Source organism: Sphaerodactylus townsendi, linkage group LG01, assembly GCF_021028975.2.
Source record: "Sphaerodactylus townsendi isolate TG3544 linkage group LG01, MPM_Stown_v2.3, whole genome shotgun sequence".
NCBI classification, from domain to species: Eukaryota; Metazoa; Chordata; class Lepidosauria; order Squamata; family Sphaerodactylidae; genus Sphaerodactylus; species Sphaerodactylus townsendi.
Window position 1 is genome coordinate 45,872,254 of NC_059425.1, and position 24,271 is coordinate 45,896,524.

A 24,271-nucleotide genomic window follows, 5' to 3' on the forward strand; every position below is an offset into this window, starting at 1 on the left:
CTGCCCTGTGCTACTTTTGTTTTGTTTTTAAATAGAATGTGGAGGGAAGAAGGGGGTCAGAGGCTGTGTTCTCCCATTATAATATACCCATGATGTGATCACAGATGATTTGTTTGGCCTGGTGAGATGCAATCCTGAGGTTGCAGAGTGGATTATAATCTCTTATGCTCTGGGAGGTGGGGGTGGGGAGATAAAGCAACAGGTCCAGAGAAAGCCAATTAGCTCAGTCGTCTTCCTACTGTACTCGTTTTTACCTTGCAGAGCATATTTGGTAGGGGACTGTTCAAAATGTATTTTACTACTTGCAGTCTGAAATGCTCATATTTATGAGGATCCTACTTAATAAACCCCTGAGGTGTTATATGTGCATTCCCCCAGAGCACTCTGTTTAGTACAGCAACAGGCTGCAAGTCAGCCCTCCTACAATGGCTTACGATATCTTGTTGGATATGGGCTACTATTAGTCGAGTATTGCAAAAGTACTGGTCCAAGATGCTTTCTGTGTTCTGTTTATGCTATTCTTTTACATGGGTGATAAAAATCTTTGGTCCGTCCATTGATTCTCCTGAATATACAGGGTGATTATGCAAATGAAGCTCTGTGAGGTCACCCCCCCATCCCAATCTGGCTCTAAGCATGTGTATAACTCTGTCTCCCAGCCCCTCTCTGGTACGCAGAATAGTTCAGCACAAGTAAGTCTGTAATTATTCCCTTTTTGCCTGCAACCCCTGATGGTCAAGGGCAGAATTCTCCTTCCAGCCCAAGAGTCTGTACAGATGGCAAAGAGCTGAGCAGCTGCTTGATTTGTTAAAAGATTAAATGTTAAACTTTGAGAAAAGACTTTAGAGCACTTCACACAAATCCATCTCATTCTCCTGCAGGGGATTTGTTTGGGTGTATGATGTAATCATACTTATCAATGCAGTCTTCATAGCTCTGGATGAGAAAAATCCATTTATCTCCTATGCCGAGTGGGTGTTCCTTTCTCTGTACATAGTTGAGATCCTCCTGAAGCTGTACACCTATGAACCCAGAACCTTTTTTGCAAGGAACCAGTTCTGGAACTGGTGAGTACTGATATGGGAAGGGGCCGTTGCTCAATGGTGGGACCTCTGCTTGGCAGGTGGAAGGGCTCATGGTCAATCCTAAGCATCTCCAGTCAGAAGGGACCAGTGATGTAGGTGACAGTAGAACCTCTTCCCAAGATCTTGGAGAGTCATTGCCAGTCACACTGACCTTGATAGACCAATGGGCTGATTCAGTGTAAAGTAGCTTCATATATGTCTATAATGGGGAGAGAAAAGCCAGTACCTCTTGCATTCACGTGATTTACCATGCATCCTTCTTGTATCTGCTGTTTTTAATGTCCAAGTAGGGATGTGCACTTAGTTGCATTTTGCTCAGTTTGAGTACCAGACCAGTATTGGACAGGAAACACTGGTCTAAAATCCCAGTGTTGTGAAACTTAGGAAAGCAACAGGTAAGGGAACAAGTTAAGCAACCTTTGTCCCAGCAAGGCCGTCTCATCTTGAAGTTTCTTAGCAGGCTACAAATGGCAATTCGACAATATATTGAAGGGGAAGCCCTTTAGGGCTTCCTCTGTAACATCTCACTCCTCAGGGAATGCTTAATACTAGCTAGCAGTTTACTGATTTCTTGGGAAGGGTCTTATGTTTCGATGCAGCATTTTTTTCTTTTCTTTAACCAAAGAGATCATGAGTATCAGACTGTTTCCCCACTTTGGCTGTATGTAGACTTCCTCCCCTCTTGCCAGATGTTTTAAGCATTAAGTAACTTTCCAATTTGATAAATAAACCTGGGTGAGATTTGCCTAAATGGCTTGCAAAACATATAACACATATGGATATATGTAAATGTCACAACCATTTTTTTTCTGTAGAAATGTGTGTAACATTGAATTTGGATAATTAGGATTTGTAATGTGTGGAAGGAAAGCAATTTGCCAGAAAACTTTTTTCTTTCTTCCCTCCCACATTCAGTTGCTCAGTTCTGGAAAATCTCAACCTATCATCAGTATTTCAGGACTAGACAAAGTCGCCTTCCCTCAGGTTTTGAGGGGTTGAAAAACATATTTAATAGTGAGGGGGTTTTTTTTGTTCTTTGCTGGAATACTCTTTTGCTAAAAGGGGAGGGAGAAGGGCAAAGGTTGACAGGGAGCCAAGCAATTGTGATAGAACAGAGAAGCTGCTCTTTCAAAAACTTCCTTTGGAGAGGAAGTGGCTTTCCTTTCAGAAGGGACTTCACTGTCCCTTCCTCCCTGCACTTTCCTACCCCATCTGGTTCAGAGGAGAGGCTCCCCTAAATAGTTTGTGTGTGTGTGTGTGTGTGTGTGATTTGCCTTCTCATGAGGGATGGGAATTTGTGCAATTAGATTTCAAGAAGTTTATCTTGGCTTTCCAAAAGGCCTGGTTTTTAGAGTATTTCCAGTTTTATTGAAAAAATGTGGTGTCAAACTCCTATAGTCCAGTTTTGATTCTAAGGGTGCACATTTTGAAAAAAAATCAAAGAGATTGCAGGATTAGTACATAAATATTCATGTTACTAGTTAGTGATATGAGAATTTCAGCAGACTGAATGCGTTTCACGATAGATTGGATGTACACAGTTGCTTCTTACAGAGTCAAATATTTAGATATTTGAAGGGATGTCATGTTGGTGAGGGAGCAAGCTTGTTTTCTGCTGCTCCAGAGACTAAAACCAGGAGTAATGGGTTCAAGATGAAGGAAAAAAGATTCCACCTAAACATCAGGAAAAACTTCCTGACAGTAAGGGCTGTTCAACAGTGGAATACACTACCTTGGAGTGTGGTGGAGTATCCTTCTTTGGAGGTTTTTAAGCAGACTCTATGATTCCAACTCTATGATTCTATGAAATATTGTGTTTTTCTAACCCATTTTGATCTGCTCTTTTGATCTGCTCTTGCTAACTGGCAGGCACTCTCCAAGGTGAGATCATTCCCATCCTGTCATCTGAAATCTTTTTTTATCTGCAGATACCAAGAACATAACTTTAAATCTTGTTTATGGGAAAGGCTATGGGCCCTTTGTCTTGGTTCCCTATTATCTAAAATCAGGAAACTTAGGGAGGAGGGTTTTAAGTACTGCTTTCTTTGTGTGGGACTGCTCAGATTCAGTAACTTAGTGTTATCATGAAGTCTGCATAATGTATGGCCCATACATAGGTGGCTCACATGGGACTTTGTTTGAAGTTGCTTAGGACTACAAAAACAGGAGGGGTTGATGAGCAACTGGCAGGCCACAGTCCAGGGGAGGCAGTCTGCCTTCAACTTGGTGGATTAAGTAGTGCCAGTGCTTTGAAACCACAATTCTATGTGTCGCTAAGACTGGAACCACATTTCATTGAATCTTCAATTGCCATTTGTAGCCTGCTAAGTAACTTCAAGATTAGATGGTTTTGCTGGGACAAAGGGTACTTAACTTGTTCCCTCACCTGTTGCTTTCCTAAGTTTCACAACACTGGGATTTTAGACCAGTGTTTCCTGTCCAATACTGGTCTGGTACTCCCACTTGTCAAAATGTAAATGACTGGGGAAAGGGGGGAAGATGCAGGGGATAAGTTATAAACAGGGGACGGGCTAAGCACTTGCCAGTATCGTTCAGGGAGATGAATGGCACGGGAACACTGCAGTCCCTATTTAAATTAGGCTCCCCATACAACTTCTGTTTACAAAGCACTGACATCACTTTGCAGAGAAGGAATGGCTAGGCAACACTAGGGTGCAACATAAACAGTGGTCTCTCCCATGGGGCTTGGAGGGGTCTACTCAGAGGTGGGATCCAGCAGGTTCTCACAGGTTCCCGAGAGTAGGTTACTAATTATTAGTGTGTGCCGAGAGGGGGTTACTAATTGGTGATTTTGCCAAGTGATTTTTGCTTTAGTTTCACCCCTCCTCTTAGCAGTAGCGCGCAGAACTTGAAGTTGTCTAGCAGGAGGTGCACTGGCATGCATGGCAACCTGCGCCTGCGTGCATTCGTTTCCCACCCAAGGACCGGCGCAGCGTCTGCGTCCTTGCCACAGCCCCACCCAGGAATGCCCCACCCCCAGAATGCCCTGTCACGCCCCCATCCTGCCCTGCCCAGCTCCATTGGCGCTACGCCACAGTTTGAATCCCACCACCATGGGAACCTATTACTAAAATTTTTGGATCCCACCACTGGGTCTACTGTACCCCAGCCCAACAGATTTCAGACAACCTTCTTTCCCAGCCTTGCCATCTATAAACCATGTTTTCTCTGGACTGTTAAGGCAGGGCTTCGAAGTATTATTGCCTCACTTTCTCTAGCATGTCACCCTTCCTTCCTAGGTTTGATACTTTTATCATTATCGCTGCCTTGATAGCAACAGTGCTCAACACTACACTTAAATCAGGTAAGTCCAGGTCTGTTCTGTGGGGAAGTATGCCGTGAGGAAGATGAAAAAACTCTTTATTCCCAGTGCTGTTGGGATCTCTTTAGCCAGCCATGTGTTTCTAAAAGTCAAGATATACTGAAATGTATGTAACTGCCTTTCACTGAGTCAGAGCATTGCTGCCTGCCCTAGATCAGTCTATTGGGACTGGCAGCAGCTGTCTATGGGGTCATGGGCAGACAGCTGCTACCTGAGGGTCAAATGATAAAAGATTCTGGGAGGTTTGTATTGAGATTCCCAAGCTTCATTGTAAATAGCAGCTGTGCAGTGCCCCAATTCAGATCAGCCTGATGGGGTGGGAAGATTGATCCCACCCACCCATGAAATGGCCCCATACAGCTACTGCTGAGGCCAAATGCTCAGGCACTCTGAGACTGGCCTCTATTCACTGTGTCTCAGGTTAAAATCAAATATACCAATTTCCACACCTAATCAGGGTTTGCAAGCTTCCCCCAAGAGGGAATAATTGCTCTCATAGCTATTTCACTAGAAGGGGAGGCCCACCTATGCATCACATTCTCCATCCAAACAAGACCTAGCTCTCTGTGCACCTTATAAATGTGGGAACCAGATATGTTTGATTTAGACCCCAGTGTGTCTTCGGTGACATAAGGAAGAATAATCTCAACAATAGCAGATTTACCTTTAGTGGTACTATTCAAAAATCCCATCAGAGGTTGGGGGTATAACACCCCACTCCAACTTGGCTAAAGAGAATAGGCAGATGTGGGCCTGCATGAAAAGAAGCACTTTTTAAATACTCAAAGGAAGAGCAATTGCTGTCTGTTAGCTGAAGCGTCTTGGAGTGCAGAATCTCTGTCTATATATCTTCTGCTGCTGCAGATCTGCTGATCTGTAGGAGTGCCTCTGTGCTCTGCTAGTACACTTGTGAATAAAGCAAATGGTATATAAAATGCCACAAGACTCCAGTACAACAGTCTCCATCAAAGAGAATCAGTCTGATAATCTCTAGCCCTGGCAATTTCCCCCCATTTTGAGAAGTGAGATATGCACTCTTTGCTCCAACAAGACAAATAGCAGCTCGGAAGGGCCATTATAGTTTAGGGAGAAGAATGGCATGAGAACACTGCCGTCCCTATTTGAATTAGGCTCCCCACACAACTTCTGTTTGCAAAGAAAAATTCATAGTACTTTCAGACAAGGAACTTCCGCAATCTTATCTCAATTGAGCTAAAAATCCTATTAACGAGATGCCAGGGAATGAATCTGGGAATTACTGCATGCTTTATTCATTATTTAATTCATTTGCACCCCATCTCTCACCCCAGAGGGGCCCCAAAGCGGTTTTGCATCATTCTACTCTCTTCCGTTTTTTCATCACAGCAACCCTGTGAGGGTAGGTTGGGCAGAGAAAATATGATTGGCCCAAGATCATCCAGTGAGCTTCCAGCATGGTGTAGTGCTTAAGAGCAGAGAGCCAGCATGGCATAGTGGTTAAGAACCGGTGGACTCTAATCTGGAGAACTGGGTTTGATTCCTCACTCCTTCAGATGAGCACCAGAGTCTTATCTGGAGAACCGGATTTGTTTCCCCTCTCCTACATTCCTGCTGGGTGATCTTGGGCGAGACACAGTTCCTCAGAACTCTCTCAGCCCCGCTCACCTCACAAGGTGTGTTGTGGGGAGAGGAAGAGAAAGCAGTTTGCAAGCCACTTTGAGACTCCTTGCAGGAAAGAAAGGGGGTTATAAATCCAGACTCCTCTTATTCTTCCATTGCAAAGACATGATTCGACCCTGGGTTTTCCAGATCCTAGTCTAACACTCTTAACCACCACATAACACTGGCATATGTTCTGCCCCTGGACCATGGCCCTTCAAACAGCGTGGGGCAGAAGGTCCATTTTCTGGGTCTAATTTTCTAATGGTCAAAGTCTGACTAGCCCAAATGAAATTGGCAATCTTTATCTTTGGCCTTGAGATTCTGCCAGAAGAACAGAATGGTGGCTTCAGGTACTCCATCCCCAGTGACTCCTGTGGAAACCTGTGGGAAAGGAGCTTGCTCTTCTTTTGCTCTAGGGCACAGAGCAGCAGGCAACAGCACCTGCCTTTCTTTCCCTTGGCTCCCTGTTTCATTTGAAGGCTTTTCCTTCTTTCCTGCCTCCACTTCCACCTGTGTGGTTATACAGAGGAAACCATAAACTAGTCTCTGGAACATCTTCTTCCATAGTAGGAGCGTGGAATGTGTATTCTGGTCACACTCGGAGCAAGTTTTTTTTCCAAATTCATTTATCTCCCAAAGTATTTCAATCTAAATATTTAAATATACAGTTTAATATACTATGATTTCATCTGGTTCCCCAAGTGAGTTAGAAAAGATGCTGAGAGGAATAGGGCAAGGAGGTGGGGGGGTGCCCATCCATGAGGTAGAGAAATCTTTACACTAAGGTCCTAGAATTCCTCTCCTAGATCCTGTTTGCACTTCGAAATTGCCCCTCTGTTGGCACAGGGAATGCCCCGATGCAATCGGGGGTTTTGCACAGCTCCCGGTGCTGCAGCATAGCTGCCACGTTTCTGCCACAGAACTGCTTTACTCCACAAATTCCTTGAACCACAAAGGTTGAGGTTCTTTTGAAATGCCTCTTTGTTGTTCTGGAGGCTTCCACTGCTATGCAAAACTCCTTCGTAGCAGAAAGTTTTCCTGCCTCATCACTCTGGTCTGCCCCACCAATGGACAGGCATTGAGAAGCAGTGTTCTCCCCCACCTTGCAGCGGGGAAAAAAACGTAGGGAGAAACCTTGGTTTTTATAAAGGAGGGAGAAACTTTGGGTAGAAAAGTGGCATGTGCAGGCGCCGCGAACAGGAGGGTAGCGATTCCCTCACACCCGCAAGGGATCTTTAGGATTTTAGATTTTGCCCAGATGGGGGGGGGAGGACATGATCCCACTCAAGCATAATGCAAGGCTTTGGATTTAGATTTTGATGGGGAGGACATGAAGCGATCCCATCACACCCGCAAGGATTTTAGATTTAGATTTTAGATGGGGGGGGGGAGGATGGCGATCCCATCACACACGCAAGGCTTTTAGATTTAGATTTTAGATGGGGGGGGGAGGATGGCGATCCCATCACACAAGCAAGGCTTTTAGATGGGGGCGGGGCAAGGGTGCCAATTCTCAGTGCCTATTTTGTGTTCAGAGTCATTTAAAACTAAAATAGTAAAAGTGAGTGGGGGAAATGGGGCAAGATTCAGCCAATCCAAACGTAGGTAACAGAGGCTGCCTGTGCATGTGTGAAAGAGACTACAGAAGAGATCGCGGTGCTTAAGCAGGGCTTATGGGAAAGCCCCAGGCTTGTGGGAAACCATTCGGGGCGTCCCTTCCCGGCCCTGACTCGAGTGAAGGAAAGAGCCGGGCAGCAGTGGGGAACTACAAGCAGGGTGAGAAGCCCTGCAGCAGGTACGCTCCCTGGATAAGCCACAGAGGACTTTTGGCATGCAAAATCGGCCCTAGAATGCAAATAAGAACAGTCATGAAAATATGGCAAGTTGCATGGAACACGTAATGTCCACTAAATTAGAATATCTGATTATAAGGTAAGGAGGAAGGTTTCTCACTCATGTTGAGATAAGGTTGGTTACAATGATGGGCAACTGGGGAGAACTTCACATGATAGTTAATGCCCTTTTTTCTTTTTCCTCCTCAGTATCTGTATACAACAGCCAACAAGTACTGGACATTGTGTTCATTCTGAGAGTTCTTAGGCTCATACGGATTATCGACAGTATACAAAGGTAGCTGTTCATTAGGTGTGCAGTAAGAGTTATGTGCAAATTCAGAGTGTAATTATGTTGGGGAGGTTTGGTAGAAATCATTGAATTAGTTACTGTTGGTACGACACAGTTGAATGAATAGGGGTGGGGAAAACATCAGCTAAAATTCTTGCCATGTATTTCTGCTTTCTGTTTTTCCATTTAAGTTACTAGCTGTAGCAAAAGAAAGATATGTCAGTGAGATGAAAATGCATCTTTTGCGCAATGTATTTCAGGCCAAATCTCCTCCTCTGTTGTCTTTTAGGTTCCGTGTGATCATGAATACACTCATAAACATTGTACCTACAATGCTGACTTTTGGTGGCTTGGCTTTGGTGAGCAATTTCTCATTTATCTTCATCCGAAACTACAGAATCTTGAGACTGTATCTTGTACTACTTTGACAAATCAACTCAGCAATGGTTTGCTTATGGTCATGTGTCACAGCGTTGTGTAAAAAAAATGCTATTTCTAGATGGCGGAATCTTTTCAGTACTATTTTTTCTTCTTTTGAAAGACACATCTAAAATGCTGCTCTCCCCTCAGGGGAGGGTCTTATTGATATAAAGTCATGTGACTACATGCACCTTTAACATGGATTGCTCCATCCAGTATCATCAGCTCCAAATGATAGTGTCTGTTTCCAGTTTCAATCAAGCAAAGGACTTTTTCAGCCCTCCTGTCCAATAACTTTTTAATTTCAGATGCTATTATTGCTTGATTTCACAGCTGCCAGTTCTTTAGCTGGTTGTTGGCCTGTCATTACAATTCTAGCCTCACCCAAAGGCCTACGAAATTGTCATGTATCGGCATAGTATTAGAATGGATCCCAGCAGGGCTGCCTTCTGAATCAGACAGATGTTAATTTTGTCAATTTGAAGATGTTTAAAGTGCCCCCGCCTGGTTTGTCCCACCACCAGCCAGCCTCCTTCCCCGGGCAGCAGCAGCTGACTCGCATATAAGTCAAGGGGGGGCTTTTTTTCAGCACCCAAAAAGGGCTGAAAAACTTGACTTATATGCGAGTATATAAGGTAGCCAAGTTCCACAGAACCTTGGTCTCATTTGAAAAAGAGTTCCAGCAGGTTGGGGCCAGAGCCAAAAAAGCTCCGGCTCTGGTTGAGGACAATGGTTCTAGGGCCAGGGACCACCAACAAATTATTACTAGCAGAGCATATTGTTCTTTTGGTGTGCATTGGGAGAGGTATGAAGGGCACAAACCATTTAGGGTTTAAAGGTTAACATCAAAACCTTAAATTGGGTCCCTTTAAGGATCCTTGCTGCCACATTCTAGACCAGCTGAAGTTTCCAGAACAGGCAAAAGAGTAGCCCTGCATAGAGTTTACAGTAGTCAAACCTGGAGGTGACCATTGCATGGATCACTGTGGCTAGATCAGGGGTGGATTCCACACAGCATATTTATGAGTTCCAGTAATTATAAATGAACCTATTTTTCCTTTTTTTTTCCCCGTTCACATATATGTCATTTATGTATTCAGGAAGCAATTTGTGCTCATGGAAACAATTCGGGTTGCTTCTGCGCCTTTGCACACTTCTCTTTTTTAAAAAAATTGTTCAACGCATGTGTAACTGCGAAGGCATATAGGACTGAACCCTCTCAGCCATGACGATGTTCCCACAATCTGATTGACTGTACTTGCCTAGCTGATTGACTGTACTTGCCTAGCTCTCCTCAAATATCATCCTCTGTCCCCAGTCCTGAAAAATGAAACCAGCCACTGTAAGACTGTCCCATGTATACCAACATCAGTGAGACTCTGGGCAAGGAGGTCGTAGTGGACAGGTCAAACACTGCTCTCAGGCTGAGCAGTAACAGCAGTGCTGATCCTCCTCTGTTCAGCTGTCTCTGAAGATTGTTGATGAGGACAACTAGCAAAGTTTCTGTCCCACAGCCAGGCCGGAAGCCAGACTGAAATGGGTCCAGTGCCATGGTCTCTTCCAGAAGAGCTGTTCTGCTGCCACTCTCTCAGAAATGAGAGATTCAATACTGGGCAATAGTTGGATGGTTCTGAAGGATCCAAAGATGACGAGCACTCTCAACTAGGACTGTATGCAGGTACCTAGGTATTCTAGGTACCTAGAATTGTTCGTGTGCAGATAGCTGTAGTGGCATCCTGGGTTGGTAGGAGCTGAGGGTGCTCAGTGATTGGCTTCTTGGGGCAGATAATCCAGAGAAGTGGCCAAATACCTCATCTGGTCAGTAATGTGGACTAGCCTTATTAATTCTTAATATATCTATTGTATACTTAATACGCAATGTGCTTATGGTAGTTATTCTTCTCTTTTCTGTTAGGTGGTGTATTATATCTTTGCCATCATTGGGATGGAAATTTTCCATGGGAAGGTCCAGTTCTTTGCCAGAAACACCACCGCCCAGCATGCTTCATACTGTGGAAACCCCTCTCTAAAAGACTCTATGTTTGCCCATTCCAAATATTGCAAGAACAACTTCAACGATATTATGTCTTCTTTCATCGTCCTGATGGAGCTCACTGTTGTCAACCAATGGCATGATATCCTTTGGAGACGTTCAAGTGTGATTTTTTTAAAAAAAGATTCGGAAGGGACTAGAAGGTTAGCAAAGGCAGGCCAATCCATCCTTGGCCAAGCAACATGTTCTTAATCTACTACTTTCCCATAATGGAAGTGCAGAAGTACTTTTGGGAGAGGGTGGGAGTCAGATGATACTCTTTGTTCTTTCATCATCACTTTAGTTCAAAGCCTTTAAAGCCGGGGGTGTTGAACTGATTTGTTACGAGGGCCGGATATGTCATAAATATTGCTTGGTCGGGTTGGGTCCTGGGGGAAGCTGCTGCCTCAGTAGCTAAGTCCACAGAAGGCTTGCCACCTAACTTTGGCACAGGGAGGGGAGGGGGGCTGCCAGCAAGCAGTGGGCTTGCCAGCTCAGTTTGGGGGGTGGGGTGGCTTGCCAGGCCAGATTTGGAGCAGGGTGAGACTGACCAGTTCTCAATGGGCTTGCCAAACCAGATTGGGAGTCAGTTGCCTGGACTGGCCAGATCTGGAGCAAGGAGGGGCTGTCTCAGCTGGTTTGCGGGTCTGATAAGCCCTCCGCTAGGAGCCAGATTTGGCCTCCGGGCCACATGTGTGACACCCCTGCTTTAAAGGCTCTAAACAACATCCAAATATGGGCAGTGCTTTTCTCTCTCTCTCTCTTTTTTGAGTAGACCTTAACTTTGTACTCATTGCCAGTGGGTTTGCCCTTGTGACTCATCAGGCTGCAAAACTGTTCTTCATCACCTTTCATATTGTCGTGGTTATTATGATTATTAAGTAAGTCCTGTGCTGATTTTGATTAGTTGGTATGAGAGGATATTTTTTTGTTGTGCACATTGTTTAAGGTTGTGTGTATACTTGTAGTTGCTGGCTTGGAGGGGAAAGGAAAGAAGCTTCACAATTGACTTCCCTCTCTTTTCCATCCACATCTTGGAGGAGAGGAACAGATCAGCTTCTTGCCTCCCCATTTGCAATAGGAAGAATAGAGACTGATCACTTCTGACACCCCATGCAGGGGACAGAAGCTGACAGATAAGAAACAGATACCCCCCCCCCCCACACACACACACAGCTATCAGGACAGAAACCATTAACTCCCCCGCCACCCCGCCACCTTACAAGATAGGGACTCAGGGAGACTGATCAGCGGAGAACCAGCTTTTCTCCCCCACAAGTGTCACCCCTTATCCCTGAAAGGCCTGGAACACCAGCACAAACAGCCAGGCAGAAAGTTGGCTTCTCTGCTCGCCACTGGTAAGCTGAAAGAGTGTCAGTTTGAGCATCCACAAGTGTTTTGGGAATTAATTTATCATGCAAACCTATGGCCATCTATATTCCTGTGTGTGTTTTAAATCAGTTTTTGGTTTGTAATATGTGAATAATATGAATTGTGCAGGCCAGAAAATCTTTTCATGGTTTTACTGTGGGAATGGGAAAAGGAAGAACGGGAGGATGTTAAATACAATGCAACTTTCCACATCTTGACTTGATTTTCAGCATCTTTGTAGCATTTATTCTGGAAGCTTTTTTTGTGGAATATTCCCTTGAAAAGAGCGAAGTAGAAACTGCCATTGAAAAGAAAATCCAAGAACTCGGTGTAGGAATTCAGGAGTAAGTAAATATCTCTCTGTTCCCAATGCCACTGATGGTTGAGGAGGAACCTCTGGTTGTGCCTATTTACCATGTGTGAAGTCAGATTTGATCTAAACTTTTTCTCATAGGGAAAGGTTCTTAATTGCTGTTGCTTACAGCTATTGCAGTTGCTTGAGATAACGGACACATTGCCAGTGACTGCTGATTTTTTCCCTTTTGATATCAGTATAGGGTCAGCACTTGCAGTCTACAATGAAGAAAACCTATTTAGCCATAGCCTGAAAGCCCAGCTTATTTCAGCATGCAATTTCTGTGGTATTGAAAGGACTGTCAGGTTCACAGCACAAGCAACTGTTTGGCATGCCATGGCAGGAGGGGAACATTTTTGGCCCCTGGTTTTCATTGCTGTCCTTTCCCAACTGTCCTTTTCTCTACCTGGCTGTAATGGTGGGACTCAAGAGTTTCACAGGGGTCTCCTCACAATCAGATTGAGGAGACACTTGCTGAAGAGATTGGTTGTGCCTCCAGTTATGGCTATATCTACAGGTATATGTATGAACTTGGTGGGCCTTATAAATAACAGAAGTCCAGAATTACTCTGCAAAACGACTACAACTTGTTGCAGAATTGTGCTATGCTGGGTTAATTTACATGTTAGTAAAAGTTCATGCTAAAATGCAGCCGTCGTCCTGTTTTTGCTATAGAACAAATAAAAATCAAAGGGTAGCTAGGAGCCTGTTGTGGTTACCTTAAACAGGCAGGCATTAATTTTGTTTTAATTGCCTCTGATACTGACTAATGAGAGGGGAATAAGAATGGGAGAGTGGGTAATGTCAAATGGCAATTAATCTCCAGCCCTTGGTGGGGGGGGGGAGGGAGAGAGAGGGGGAGAGGGAGAGAGAGAAGGCTGGGACGTCTCATGATGCCTTGATGGGTGGATTTTCAGGGAAGAACTACTGGATGGCAAACTGATAGACAACATGGAAACCAGTGAAAATGACCTTGGGGGTGAAGAGAGGACAGTAACAAAGAAGAAACCTAAAGGATTAATGTTCAAAATTGCTTCAAAAAGTGAGTTTATGCTGTCAACAGATTTCCTTGGGATCTGTAATTTTAAGGAGAATATCTCTATTGATTGAAGAGTATGGGGGAGGGGGTTGTCATGAATGATGACTATCTTTGGCGCAATGTCTGGATTTTTTAAAAGGACAAGCATAGTAGTAACCATCTGTTCAAAACATCCAAGCATTTCTATGAGCAGCTCTCAGTCTCACCATATTTAATTATATTTATGATGTTCCATGGTTTTTAACCTTGTGTACGCTGCCTAGAGCAGTGGTTCCCAACCTGGGGGTCGGGACCCCTTTGGGGGTCGAACGACCCTTTCACAGGGGTTGCCTAAGACTCCCTGCATCAGTGTTCTCCATCTATAAAATGGATAAATGTTAGGGTTGGGGGTCACCACAACATGAGGAACTAAAGGGTCGTGGCATTAGGAAGGTTGAGAACCACTAGCCTAGAGACTTTGGTATGAGGCAGGCTATAAATATTTATGAATAAATATATATAACCCACATTTCTCCTCCTCCAATTTCTCCTCCCAAGAATCCCGTGGACTAGGTTAAGATGACAGGATGTGACTACCAACCTTCCCCCTGCAGAATTGGGACTCAAACCTGGGTCCTCCAGATCCTAATTTGGCACGCTAACTCCTATTCCACACTTACAGTTATCTCATGTTTTAACTGCTACAAAAAGATGCCTGTCATCCTTCTTTCCCCCAGAATGGAAGAACATTTGAGTTAGGAAGCAGCAAGGAAAACATAAAATAAATGTAATATATCACTGAAAGGTGATATAGAGCAGCCTAAGTCTGCATTTCTTTTATCTCCTTTCCCACCCACCCTCTTTTGCAGCGCAGGCCTATCTTTATGTTAACACAATTGCAGTAATGTATATAGATAGCAGTAACTGTCATCTCTGTATTGTCAAAGGTTTTCACGGCCAGAATCACTGGGATGTTGTGTGGCTTCCAGCCATGTTCCAGTAGCATTTTCTCCTGACATTTTGCTGGAATCTGGCTGGAATCTTCAGAGGATTTGAAGATGCCAGCCACAGATGCAGGCAAAACGTCAGGAGAAAATGCTACTAGAACATGGCCATACAGACGGGAAGCCACACAACACTCCAACTGTCATCTCTGCTTTCACAAATCTGATTTTTGCAGTGAAAAAGTTCAAGGTACCAGGCTTCTGGTACTTTAATAGGCTTTTTTGGCCTGCCTGTCTCACTAAGGTTCAAGGCAGATTACATAGTGCAAATCAATTGCAGTCACCAGGATGGGACATCCAGTGAACAAGACAATAGGATTTGGACTGCAGAAATTTCAGTGAGCTTCTAAGCATGACACATTGCATGGTATGGAAACTATAGTCTGGAGTGTTGCATAGTAATACTGTGGTGTAGGTCACAGTTGTTCTGTTTATCAATGCAACTTTCTGACTTCAGTTCTAGTGACCTGCCCAAAAAGCTCTCCTAAATAATTCCATTTTGGATAGTTTGCAGAGCCTACTTGACCTCCTCAGGGAGGCCAGTCCATAAGGTGAGGGCTGCAACAGAGAATGCATGCGTCCAAGCAGTTATCAGTTTTGCCCATTTGCAGGATGGTGCCTGACAAAAACCTTGCCGGAATGGGTGAAGTTGTCATGGTGGAGCATTGGGGAAAAGACATAAAAAGGCTCAAATCCATGAAAGCCTTTATCTGTGAAAGTCAGTACCTTGAATTGAACCCAGTAATAGATGGGCGACCAATGGAATGTCTGCAGAATGGAATGTCTGCATCCTGAAGAACTCTACAAGACAGTTCCCAAACTGAAGTTCTCAAAACTGGAAGGGAAAATACTAAACTTCTCTAGGCAGGAGAATGACTTGTAATATTTATATCCAGACTTTGCAGGACTGGTTAACAAACGTGAGTCATGATGCTATCAACGTAGTATGTAATAGTGAGTAGAGGTGACCCTTTCAAACATCTGTTTATAGTCAGCCATACAATGAGAAATTCAGATGGATCTTTTTTCCCCAGGATACAGAACAGTGGATGCTTTACTCCAGCGCATGTTTGAAGCAGAGATATCTCCAGAAGAAGAAGGTCCTTCACTGGATGAGATCTTAAATTTTTCTGCAAATGATATCTACCTGAAGAACCCTACCTTTGACAATGCTGCATAAGCTACAGAATGAAGGGAAACTACTGGAAATGGCTGGAGCAGCTTTCTAGATCTCTCTGCGGCTCACTCGGTACAAGCTTCAAACTTACTGCAAGGCCCATCTACCACTTATCGATGAGAGGTCATGCTGCCCTGGTCCATGGCTTTGCCCTCCAAAGAATCAACCATTCCATAGTTGTCAATTAAAAAAAAACCTGTATATAAATAATTAAAAAGACAGTATTATTTTTATAAAGGGAAGCACATTGAATGGGTCTAAAATGTTTGACTCTATTTAGGCTTGTGGCATAAAACATAGTATTAACTTGTGTACATTTCTGTACTTAACTTTGTAACCTCACTTTCTACAACCAGCAATGTTTTACAGAAACATTACAAAGAAAGATGTGGGAAAATAAAATTCTATCTATAGAGACCATAGTGTTGTGCATACTTGTTCCGACAGATAAATTTTGGCAAAGCAGGAATGGGGTAGGGTATATATCTTTTGTCCTTATTTGCACAAGCAATGTTTCAGTGCAAATAAATGTACATGAACAGTAAATGTTCAAAGGCAGCAGACTTCATACAGTAAAGTTTAATTTACTCTTTATAAAAATCATCAAACAGCTATGAGATGTTTATCAAACACGTAGTACCGTGTTTCCCCGAATATAAGACAGTGTCTTATATTAATTTTTGCCCCCAAAGATGCGCTATGTCTTATTTTCAGGGGATGTCTTATTTTTCTGTGTTCGTCGGGCATGCTTCCAAACAAAAACTTTGCTATGTCTTACTTTCAGGGGATGCCTTATATTTCGCACTTCAGCAAAACCTCTACTATGTCTTATTTTTCAGGGATGTCTTATATTAGGGGAAACAGGGTACACGCTCCTTGCTTGGATAGTTAGCCGCTGGGTTGCTGCTACTGTCCTGATGGGGAAACGTATATATCAGTGGTGGCAAACCTATGGCACTCCAGATGTTCATGGACTACAATTCCCATCAGCCCTTGCCAGCATGATCAATTGGCCATGCTGGCAGGGGCTGATGGGAATTGTAGTCCATGAACATCTGGAGTGCCATAGGTTCACCACCACTGGTATATATAGACATAGGGCACATGAAGCTTGTAGTCCCTTTCCATATGCACCATGATCCAAATCTGATGGAACAGTTCTCAACTGTGTTATATTCCTTGGTAACTTCACAAGCGTTGCGGGGTAATAGCTGACCCCAAACTAAGAGGGCGCATGCAGGACTTTACTAACAATTTACTAACAAAAACTGGAGAACTCACCTATGTCCCTTCTTTTAGCTGTTCCTTTGCAGCAGTTGCCCTGTCCTTCACTTCTCCTTATATGTAGCAACGTTAATCTATGGCAGTAAAATTTAAACAATTCCAGTGGCAACTTAAAGACAACTACCACTTAATCCAGCTAGATCTTTCATGAGTCAAAGCTCTCAAAGTTTATTTAAAACGAAAAGATTAACCATCATTTAATCTTAGCCCCTTCATTCAATTTGTCAGACGTTAACAGAGCTGGAGCCTGGATAAAATCTCTTCCCAGGAGAAGTACAAGATTTCCTTTCTTCAGTGGGGTCTGAGGTGTTTGCATTTATTTACGTGAACGTTTATTTTCTACAAGCAGCACTGCAAGCCTGTTACGGAACCCCTTTACTTTGTTAATGTAAGTACTCAGAAATAAGTCTCTCAGTTCTGCCCGTAGAGCTCTCAAAGAAGGCAGATGATTGCAATCTTGTACATTCAGAAGAGTCTTGAAAAAATCGCTCCAAATTTCTCCATGTGGAATCCTGGAGAATGAAGCACAAGGGCAGAAAGTTTAATTATCTCTTAATACAAAATGCCATACCTACTGCTGAGATTTCTAGGGCAATTGGCAGTTCCTCTCAGCCGAGAAAAAAAACTGTTGCCCCTGCCCCACTTTAACTCTGTGGTAGTACTTCATGGAGTAACTAGACAAAGAAGAAGAGTTGGATTTATATCGCCCCTTTCTCTCCTGTAGGAAGACTCAAAGGGGTTTACAAACTCCTTTCCCTTCTCCCCTCACAACAAACACCCTGTGAGGTAGGTGGGGCTGAGAGAGCTCCGAGAAGCTGTGACTAGCCCAAGGTCACCCAGATGGCGTGTGTGGGAGTGTACAGGCTAATACAGATAAGCCTCCACAGCTCAAACAGCAGAGCGGGAAATCAAACTCAGTTCCTCCAGATTAGAGTACACCTGCTCTTAACCACTTCCTCATTCCATATGAAACTACCTGTCCACCCCAGTCTCTCTGCTACATACAACCTCATTTTCCTCCAAATGATAATTATATTGGAGCCAGAGCTGCCCAGGTGTATATCTCCAACTGAAGAAATTCTTAATTCAGAGGTCTTCTGCTGTGAGGCTAGTTGTGCAAACTAGGTGAGAGGCCTGCTAGGCTATTTCATTTTGGAATGCTTGGGGAATTGCTTATTTTATCATCCCATGAGTGTTTGGGAACTGTGGGTGTTTAGCTACTACTGATTGGTTTTAGGCTTATGCAAATTTCAGCATAAAGAATCATTTATTGGGTTTTTAAGTATCTGGTTTTATGGATAACTAAGGATGTTTTTGTATCTGAACTGATACATATAAGATACAACTGAGGTGCAGGAAGTAAAACCAACCTTTCTTAAAATGCTTGGCTCCATTCTGAAGCTCAAGTTTCTCAGTGTTCATAATGGGGTTGAATTCAAAGGTGACTATGCAATGCGCTTATGTTCGCAGAATGGCATATGTGGTTGGAACGTTTTTGGGCAGAGTGAGAGAGTGTGTGTCAATTTTCCCTTCCTACTTCCCACTGCAATACTCAGGGATTATTCACCAAATACAATGTTGAAAAGCGTTACAAGAAGAGTAGGAAATCTGAAAAGCACTTGAAGACCAACCTCCTGAAGCCACCCTCAGGCTTCCATACTCCTTGCTCATTGCTGACTTTCATGTACGTGCCAAGTAGCATACAGTACACAGTCCCAGCAATTCCAAAATAATCAGCCTGAAAACATAAAAGGAAAAAAGGGGACAGTTGTACAAAGTTTTATAGTTTGGACAGAGGATTGTTTATTCTTCAACTGTCGTGTGAGCCTAGACTTTTGCATCTCAAGTTCTTTTGCAAAGCTTTTCAGCATCAAATAGTAGTGACTCAACTGTAAGAATAATGTTAGAGTCTGTCAGAAAAGTGGCATATAAGTTTTTAAATGTAAATCAAGTTTTAGCCTTTTGGCACAATGTCACCCGTGAAAGAACAGTAGTATGTCCCAATATGAATTATTTTCCAGAAGGCAACATGAAGGCAGTCAGCAAGCATGTCATCACAGCCACCAAAATCTTCTGCCAACAACCCAATTTATACAAGTCTATAAGACCCCCATCTATGTAATTCATGTGTACCTGGTAATTCCATGGTTTGTGAGTCAACATTTCAATACACTGAAATCCAGATGTTTCACACTTCCCAGTGAATACAGTTCCTTCAGGAAACAAGTTCATGTCTATACTTTGGCCAAAGTCAATGATTGTCAGGCCATGAGTCATGCTGTCTACATCACATGTGTCATCATCTAAAAACCTGTGTATTGAGAAGGATGGGCATTACCGAAAAAGGTAATGCGATGAGTCAAGATTTCATTTTCATTTTTAAGCAAAATACTTGCCTTTCTCCAAAGATAAAGTTATCAGGTTTAACATCACCATGAATTATTCCACACTTGTGAAGCTCTTCAATCATATGTAGAATTTTTATGGCAAAGTAGATAACCAGTGCTTGGGGCATCACCTTTTCGGGCAGTTTTTTGTATATATTTATGGTGTTCTAAAAACAGAGCAGGGGGGAAATTGCTTAGATGTCATGTAGCCACACTGACCAAACACACGAATGTTCTGAATTCCTATTACACACCTAACACAGAAGTAAACCATTCAAAACAATGGGGCTTTCTAAGTAAATATGCATTTCAGCTGCCGAAGCATAATCCATTAGAAAGTTCTGTTGCACCAACCCTGCTAATATCCATGGAAACTGTGCATGAATGTTGTTTAAAACATTAAAACAAGATTGAGACACATAAATATATACTACACAAAACAAAACAGAACCTAACGAAATAAACACTTGAACAGGAGACAGGGTCAATGAGAATCAGTGATAGAACAACAGACCAAAGAAAGTCTTCACCCACTAGTGGAAAACAATGAAACGAGGGAACAGGTGAATCTTCCTAAGGCAGTGGTGGCGAACCTATGGCACTCCAGATGTTCATGGACTACAATTCCCATCAGCCCCTGTCAGTATGGCCAATTGGCCGTGCTGGCAGGGGCTGATGGGATTTATAGTCCATGAACATCTGGAGTGCCATAGGTTTGCCACCACTGCCCTAAGGAAATAAAAAATCATAATTTTGGTGCCATAACTGAAAAGATCCTTTCCCAGGTTTCCACCAATGTAGACTCAAATGATGAGGTCACGCAAAGGAGGCCTTCCAAAGATAGTTTCATATGGGAGCAGGCAGTCCCTTTAAACCAAGTTCTAGACAAGTTTTTCTACAACTTACCAACAAAGTCCCATAGCTGTAAAGTTCGCCAACCAAAATACTTCCATTTCGGAAGAAGTGAGCAGAATAGAAGTGGATGAAAAGATGACGTAGGCTTGGCTTAAGCCTTTCTGTCAACTGAGCTGCTATGTAGAATTCCCAGGGGGCTGCAGGCTTCTGTATCTACAAAACAAAAGGTTCTGCTTTGAACTACTGTGGGGAGATAACCCCATAATTAGTGAAACCAAGGACTTGAAGCCAGTATTATAACAGACCTTGTATTTATGGAATATTTATTTGCAGTGGCATACCACCACAAAACGGTGCCCGGGAGGGGGGAGGGTTAAGGCCAGGGAGGACTTGCTCCTTCCCTGGCCTTAACTCTGCCCCCAGTGTGTCGCCAGCCAGCACCACTCAGAAGAGGAAAATGTTTGTTGGAGGAGGTGGTTGCGGGAGTGGCAGTGTGGCATGGGGAGTTTGGTGGCGGGGGGCAAAATGTACCCACCAAGTGACCCAGGTGAATAATGCCTGGGTCATCTGCCCCCCTTAGTTTCACCAGTGTTTATCTAGGCCATTTCACTACTTCACTTTAGTATAAGTGTAGATATAATCAACTTCACATGTTTGTGATGTCCAGGCAGAATATTCCTTGCCTCCAACCTGGCAAGATCTCACTCAAAATGTAAACTTGCCTTACAGTCCTATGCAATGGTATACAAAACTTTAGAATATGCTGTTATTCCCCAGAGTCCTAAAATGGCCCCAATGTGCTGGCCATAAAATTAGAAAACTCAAGATTATCATTCTTCAATGCGACAGACAATGCGACAGTTGATTTTGAACTGTGCAGTTTGCAAACATCAGAAGTTAGTAAAAATTAGAAGTATTTCATGAAGGGAGCTTTGATTCTTCAAAGTTATACCATGGAAGTCTTGTTGTTCCGCAAGATGCCACCAGACTCCAATCTTAATCATCAGAAGTTCAGGTTTGTTTTTAGCTTACATTCTAAGAATCAGGAGGTTTTCTATAGCTATGGTATACCTTTACCTCTGAATGAATCCCACTTTGAGTTCTTGGGGCCACATAGATAAGAATTAACATGATTTCTTATACTGTGATTCACCTTATCCTGTCACACGTCTGGGGGTGAATGACACCCATACTTCATCTGTCACTTTAAAAAAAACATAACTATTAAGATCGCCCAGTAGTGGGATTGGATTGGCTCCTTCCTTCCACCCAACCTAACCAGACCAAAGCACACATGTCTATAAGGTCAGGCTTGCTCTGGAATTTATGAGACAGCAAGTAGGATTTAATTCATGTTGCTTTGGCAATCAGCATGTTCCATTGGGACTTAAGTATTTATGGGTCATGTGGCTCCCCAGGTCTAAACTAAGCATATGTGAGACCATTGTGTGTACATGTGTATGTGTATGTGGGGGGGGGGGGGGGGGGTTGCTAGTCTGGCAGAAAAATATGGATGGGCAAACAACTCAAAAACTGTATTATGGATTCTACTATATTCTGGATCTTCTGCCAAGATGCAATGATTGTATAAAAGGGAACCTTTTGCAACATGCAAACATGTAGATCTAAATCAGCTCATAACCATATTGATATCTAGTTGTCTATGCTGTTGAGCTGTGGATTACAGAGGCCCCATGCCTCAGCAGGAGGGAAGCTGTTTTGTATGCATGAAGGTGCAGTCCCTGAGATCTTCACTTAAAAGGCTCAGGCCCTAGGTGAACAATCCCTGCATGAGGTTGTGGATCGCTAATACCAGTCAGAGTAGACAATACTGTCCTCAACTGACCAATGGCCAGATTCAGTGAGGCAGTTTCATGTAACAACTCCACAGCCAGTACATCCATGTGTAGCCCAAAACCAAGAACTCCTAATAACTTCAGTAAAGTGAGATTAAAAAGTATTTATCACTATTCAAAGTGATATTTTACAGCAGTACAGTGTAGTTGCAGGCAAGCAGTTCAAAATTAGAACCAAGATCACTTACTTTCAATATCACTTTCCGAGAATTTCCTGGGTTAGCCACGTCAAAGACAGAGGCTTGATAGACGTGTGCAAAAGCCCCTTCTCCAAGTAAACAGTCAACATGGAAGGGCACGGAGTCTGATGTGATTTAGACAGAAGGGGGGAGAATGATGAAATTCTTAGAACATAGCAAAAATTAATCAATTCCAGCATTGCAGGTGTTAACATTCCAACCCTTTAAAACAGTGGTTCTCAACCTTCCTAATGCCGCGACCCTTTAATACAGTTCCTCATGTTGTGGTGACCCCCAACCCTAACATTTATCCATTTTACAGATGGAGAACACTGATGCAGAGAGTCTTAGGCGACCCCTGTGAAAGGGTCGTTCAACCCCAAAGGGGTCCCGACCCACAGGTTGAGAACCATTGCTTTAAAATAATTCTAAAAACGGTATCTCATGAAACAGGTTAAATTGCTTCAGGTTGCAACATGAGAAAGTGTTTGTCAGACAAAGATTGTACATGAGAAGAGGCAGCTAGCTACCTCATATTTTTAAATTTAATATTATATCTAGTCTACACAAACAACAACACATGGCGGTAGAAAAGACTGCACCAATTCAGATGCAGGAAAGGGGTGCAGTGTTTTTTTTTCTTTTCAGTGTTTCCCAAGTAACACAAATTAAAAAAAAATAGCATCAATGACAAATGGCCATGGTAAGGGCACACTCCATCTCAAGCTGGCAAATGGCTTGGAAAAATGTCCCTTTAACAGAGGCTTAATGTATTTAGGTGGGCAGGTGAAGCTTTTCATGGTATGGAGGTAAATAGCCTCCTGGTGAATAACACCCCATTAAATCTGCATTAAAGGGACAAAACATTTCTCTAGGCCAGTTGGCAACCATAATTCCATTACATTCCCTTCCCTCCAATCTGAAATGGAATAGGCCATTCCACTCTTTCATCTCCCTTCCAAGATGGATACAGGTATCCAATATCGTGCCTGATGGAACTCGAGGTTTAGGTTTGCCTCCTGGAATGGTAACAAGCTGTTCATAAACAACATAAAATACATCCTTCTCATGCTCAGCAATAAAATATGAATTATGAAACTCTATTCTAGCCAGGTTGGTATGCACTGAGTTCTATTCCTAGGCCAGCCATATTGCATGCCTGAGAAACCAAAGTCTGAAGCCTGTCTCAATTATCATCAAAATGGCTGTATTTGCTCTATGCTGAATAATTATATAATTTTTATTATTTTACTAGCCCTGAAGTGGTATAATAACACTGTAGACCGATCAAGAGCCACTGAAAATTGATGTCAGCCTCTTCTCTGCAGGCACTGGCTACATACTTTCAAGTATATCAATCTCCACCACCATAAGAATTAGAAACTTGGTTTTATATTGTGTGTCAGCTGTGATCCTTCATTTTTTGAATTCCACACCTCTTACTACATTCTGTATGCCTAAAGAAAACACACAGCCCTGGTGATAATTTCAGAGCTATGCAAGGGACATTAATTCGTACTTGCTACACAATTTATATAACCATCAACAAGTTGGCTTTGAAGTAACACAAACAAAAATGGCTCCAATCTTGCAGAATGCAAACAATCAGCCCGAACCAATCCACTTCTAGAGCTTTCACAATTTGAATCACACCCCAAAATAAGCTTACAGAAACAAAGTAAGCACTGTGCATGCATCTTACCCAATCTGAGTAGAGCCTTTGGTTTTAGAACTGGAAGTTTTGTTCCCCATTCAAAAGTATTTTCATAGGCACTTATTGGTTTAGGAACCTCAGACAGAAGCTGGTGGATTAAGCCAACATCCCAAGGGTTTTCAATCACTTAATGTAAGAAGAAATGGTTAAGTCATAAACAGGAACCAGGGGGAGGAAAACAAAATTCTTGCACAGACATGCATGTTCAACTGTTGAAAAGCAACACTTAAAGAATTACTTTGAGAATGGGCTGATAGGATGAACCTTAGTGTAAACACATGAATGGTTTGGAAAATTAGTATCAAACTTAACCCCTGCCCCCCTCCCAATAACATGGAATCATATAAAAACCCAACCTTCAGAGACATTTGGAAAAGCCATCATGACTCTGCCTTTGGCAGTTTGGTAGACCTACCAGCAGTGTGA

The 24,271-nt window shown here is 43.0% G+C and overlaps 2 protein-coding genes across 2 annotated transcripts in view; one reads left to right on the forward strand and one right to left on the reverse strand.

The window, feature by feature from the left end:
* LOC125424721 (two pore calcium channel protein 1-like) overlaps positions 1-15,987 on the forward strand; it is a 40,187-nt gene extending 24,200 nt beyond the window's left edge. The window contains 12 exon segments of the mRNA XM_048482153.1: positions 537-631; positions 633-650; positions 652-692; positions 882-1,067; positions 4,346-4,410; positions 8,112-8,199; positions 8,483-8,552; positions 10,529-10,748; positions 11,436-11,526; positions 12,247-12,360; positions 13,289-13,413; positions 15,428-15,987. Coding sequence (XP_048338110.1) covers positions 537-631; positions 633-650; positions 652-692; positions 882-1,067; positions 4,346-4,410; positions 8,112-8,199; positions 8,483-8,552; positions 10,529-10,748; positions 11,436-11,526; positions 12,247-12,360; positions 13,289-13,413; positions 15,428-15,573 — 1,259 coding nt within the window. The 3' untranslated portion in view covers positions 15,574-15,987.
* Positions 15,988-16,985: 998 nt separating this feature from the next.
* The window catches only part of BUB1 (BUB1 mitotic checkpoint serine/threonine kinase), a 28,122-nt gene continuing 20,836 nt past the window's right edge, over positions 16,986-24,271 (reverse strand). The window contains exons 17-23 of the mRNA XM_048482143.1: positions 23,834-23,971; positions 22,141-22,256; positions 20,148-20,309; positions 19,251-19,408; positions 18,988-19,165; positions 18,486-18,592; positions 16,986-17,366 (exon numbers count right to left, since the gene is read on the reverse strand). Coding sequence (XP_048338100.1) covers positions 17,171-17,366; positions 18,486-18,592; positions 18,988-19,165; positions 19,251-19,408; positions 20,148-20,309; positions 22,141-22,256; positions 23,834-23,971 — 1,055 coding nt within the window. The 3' untranslated portion in view covers positions 16,986-17,170. The remainder of the gene's footprint in view (positions 17,367-18,485; positions 18,593-18,987; positions 19,166-19,250; positions 19,409-20,147; positions 20,310-22,140; positions 22,257-23,833; positions 23,972-24,271) is intronic.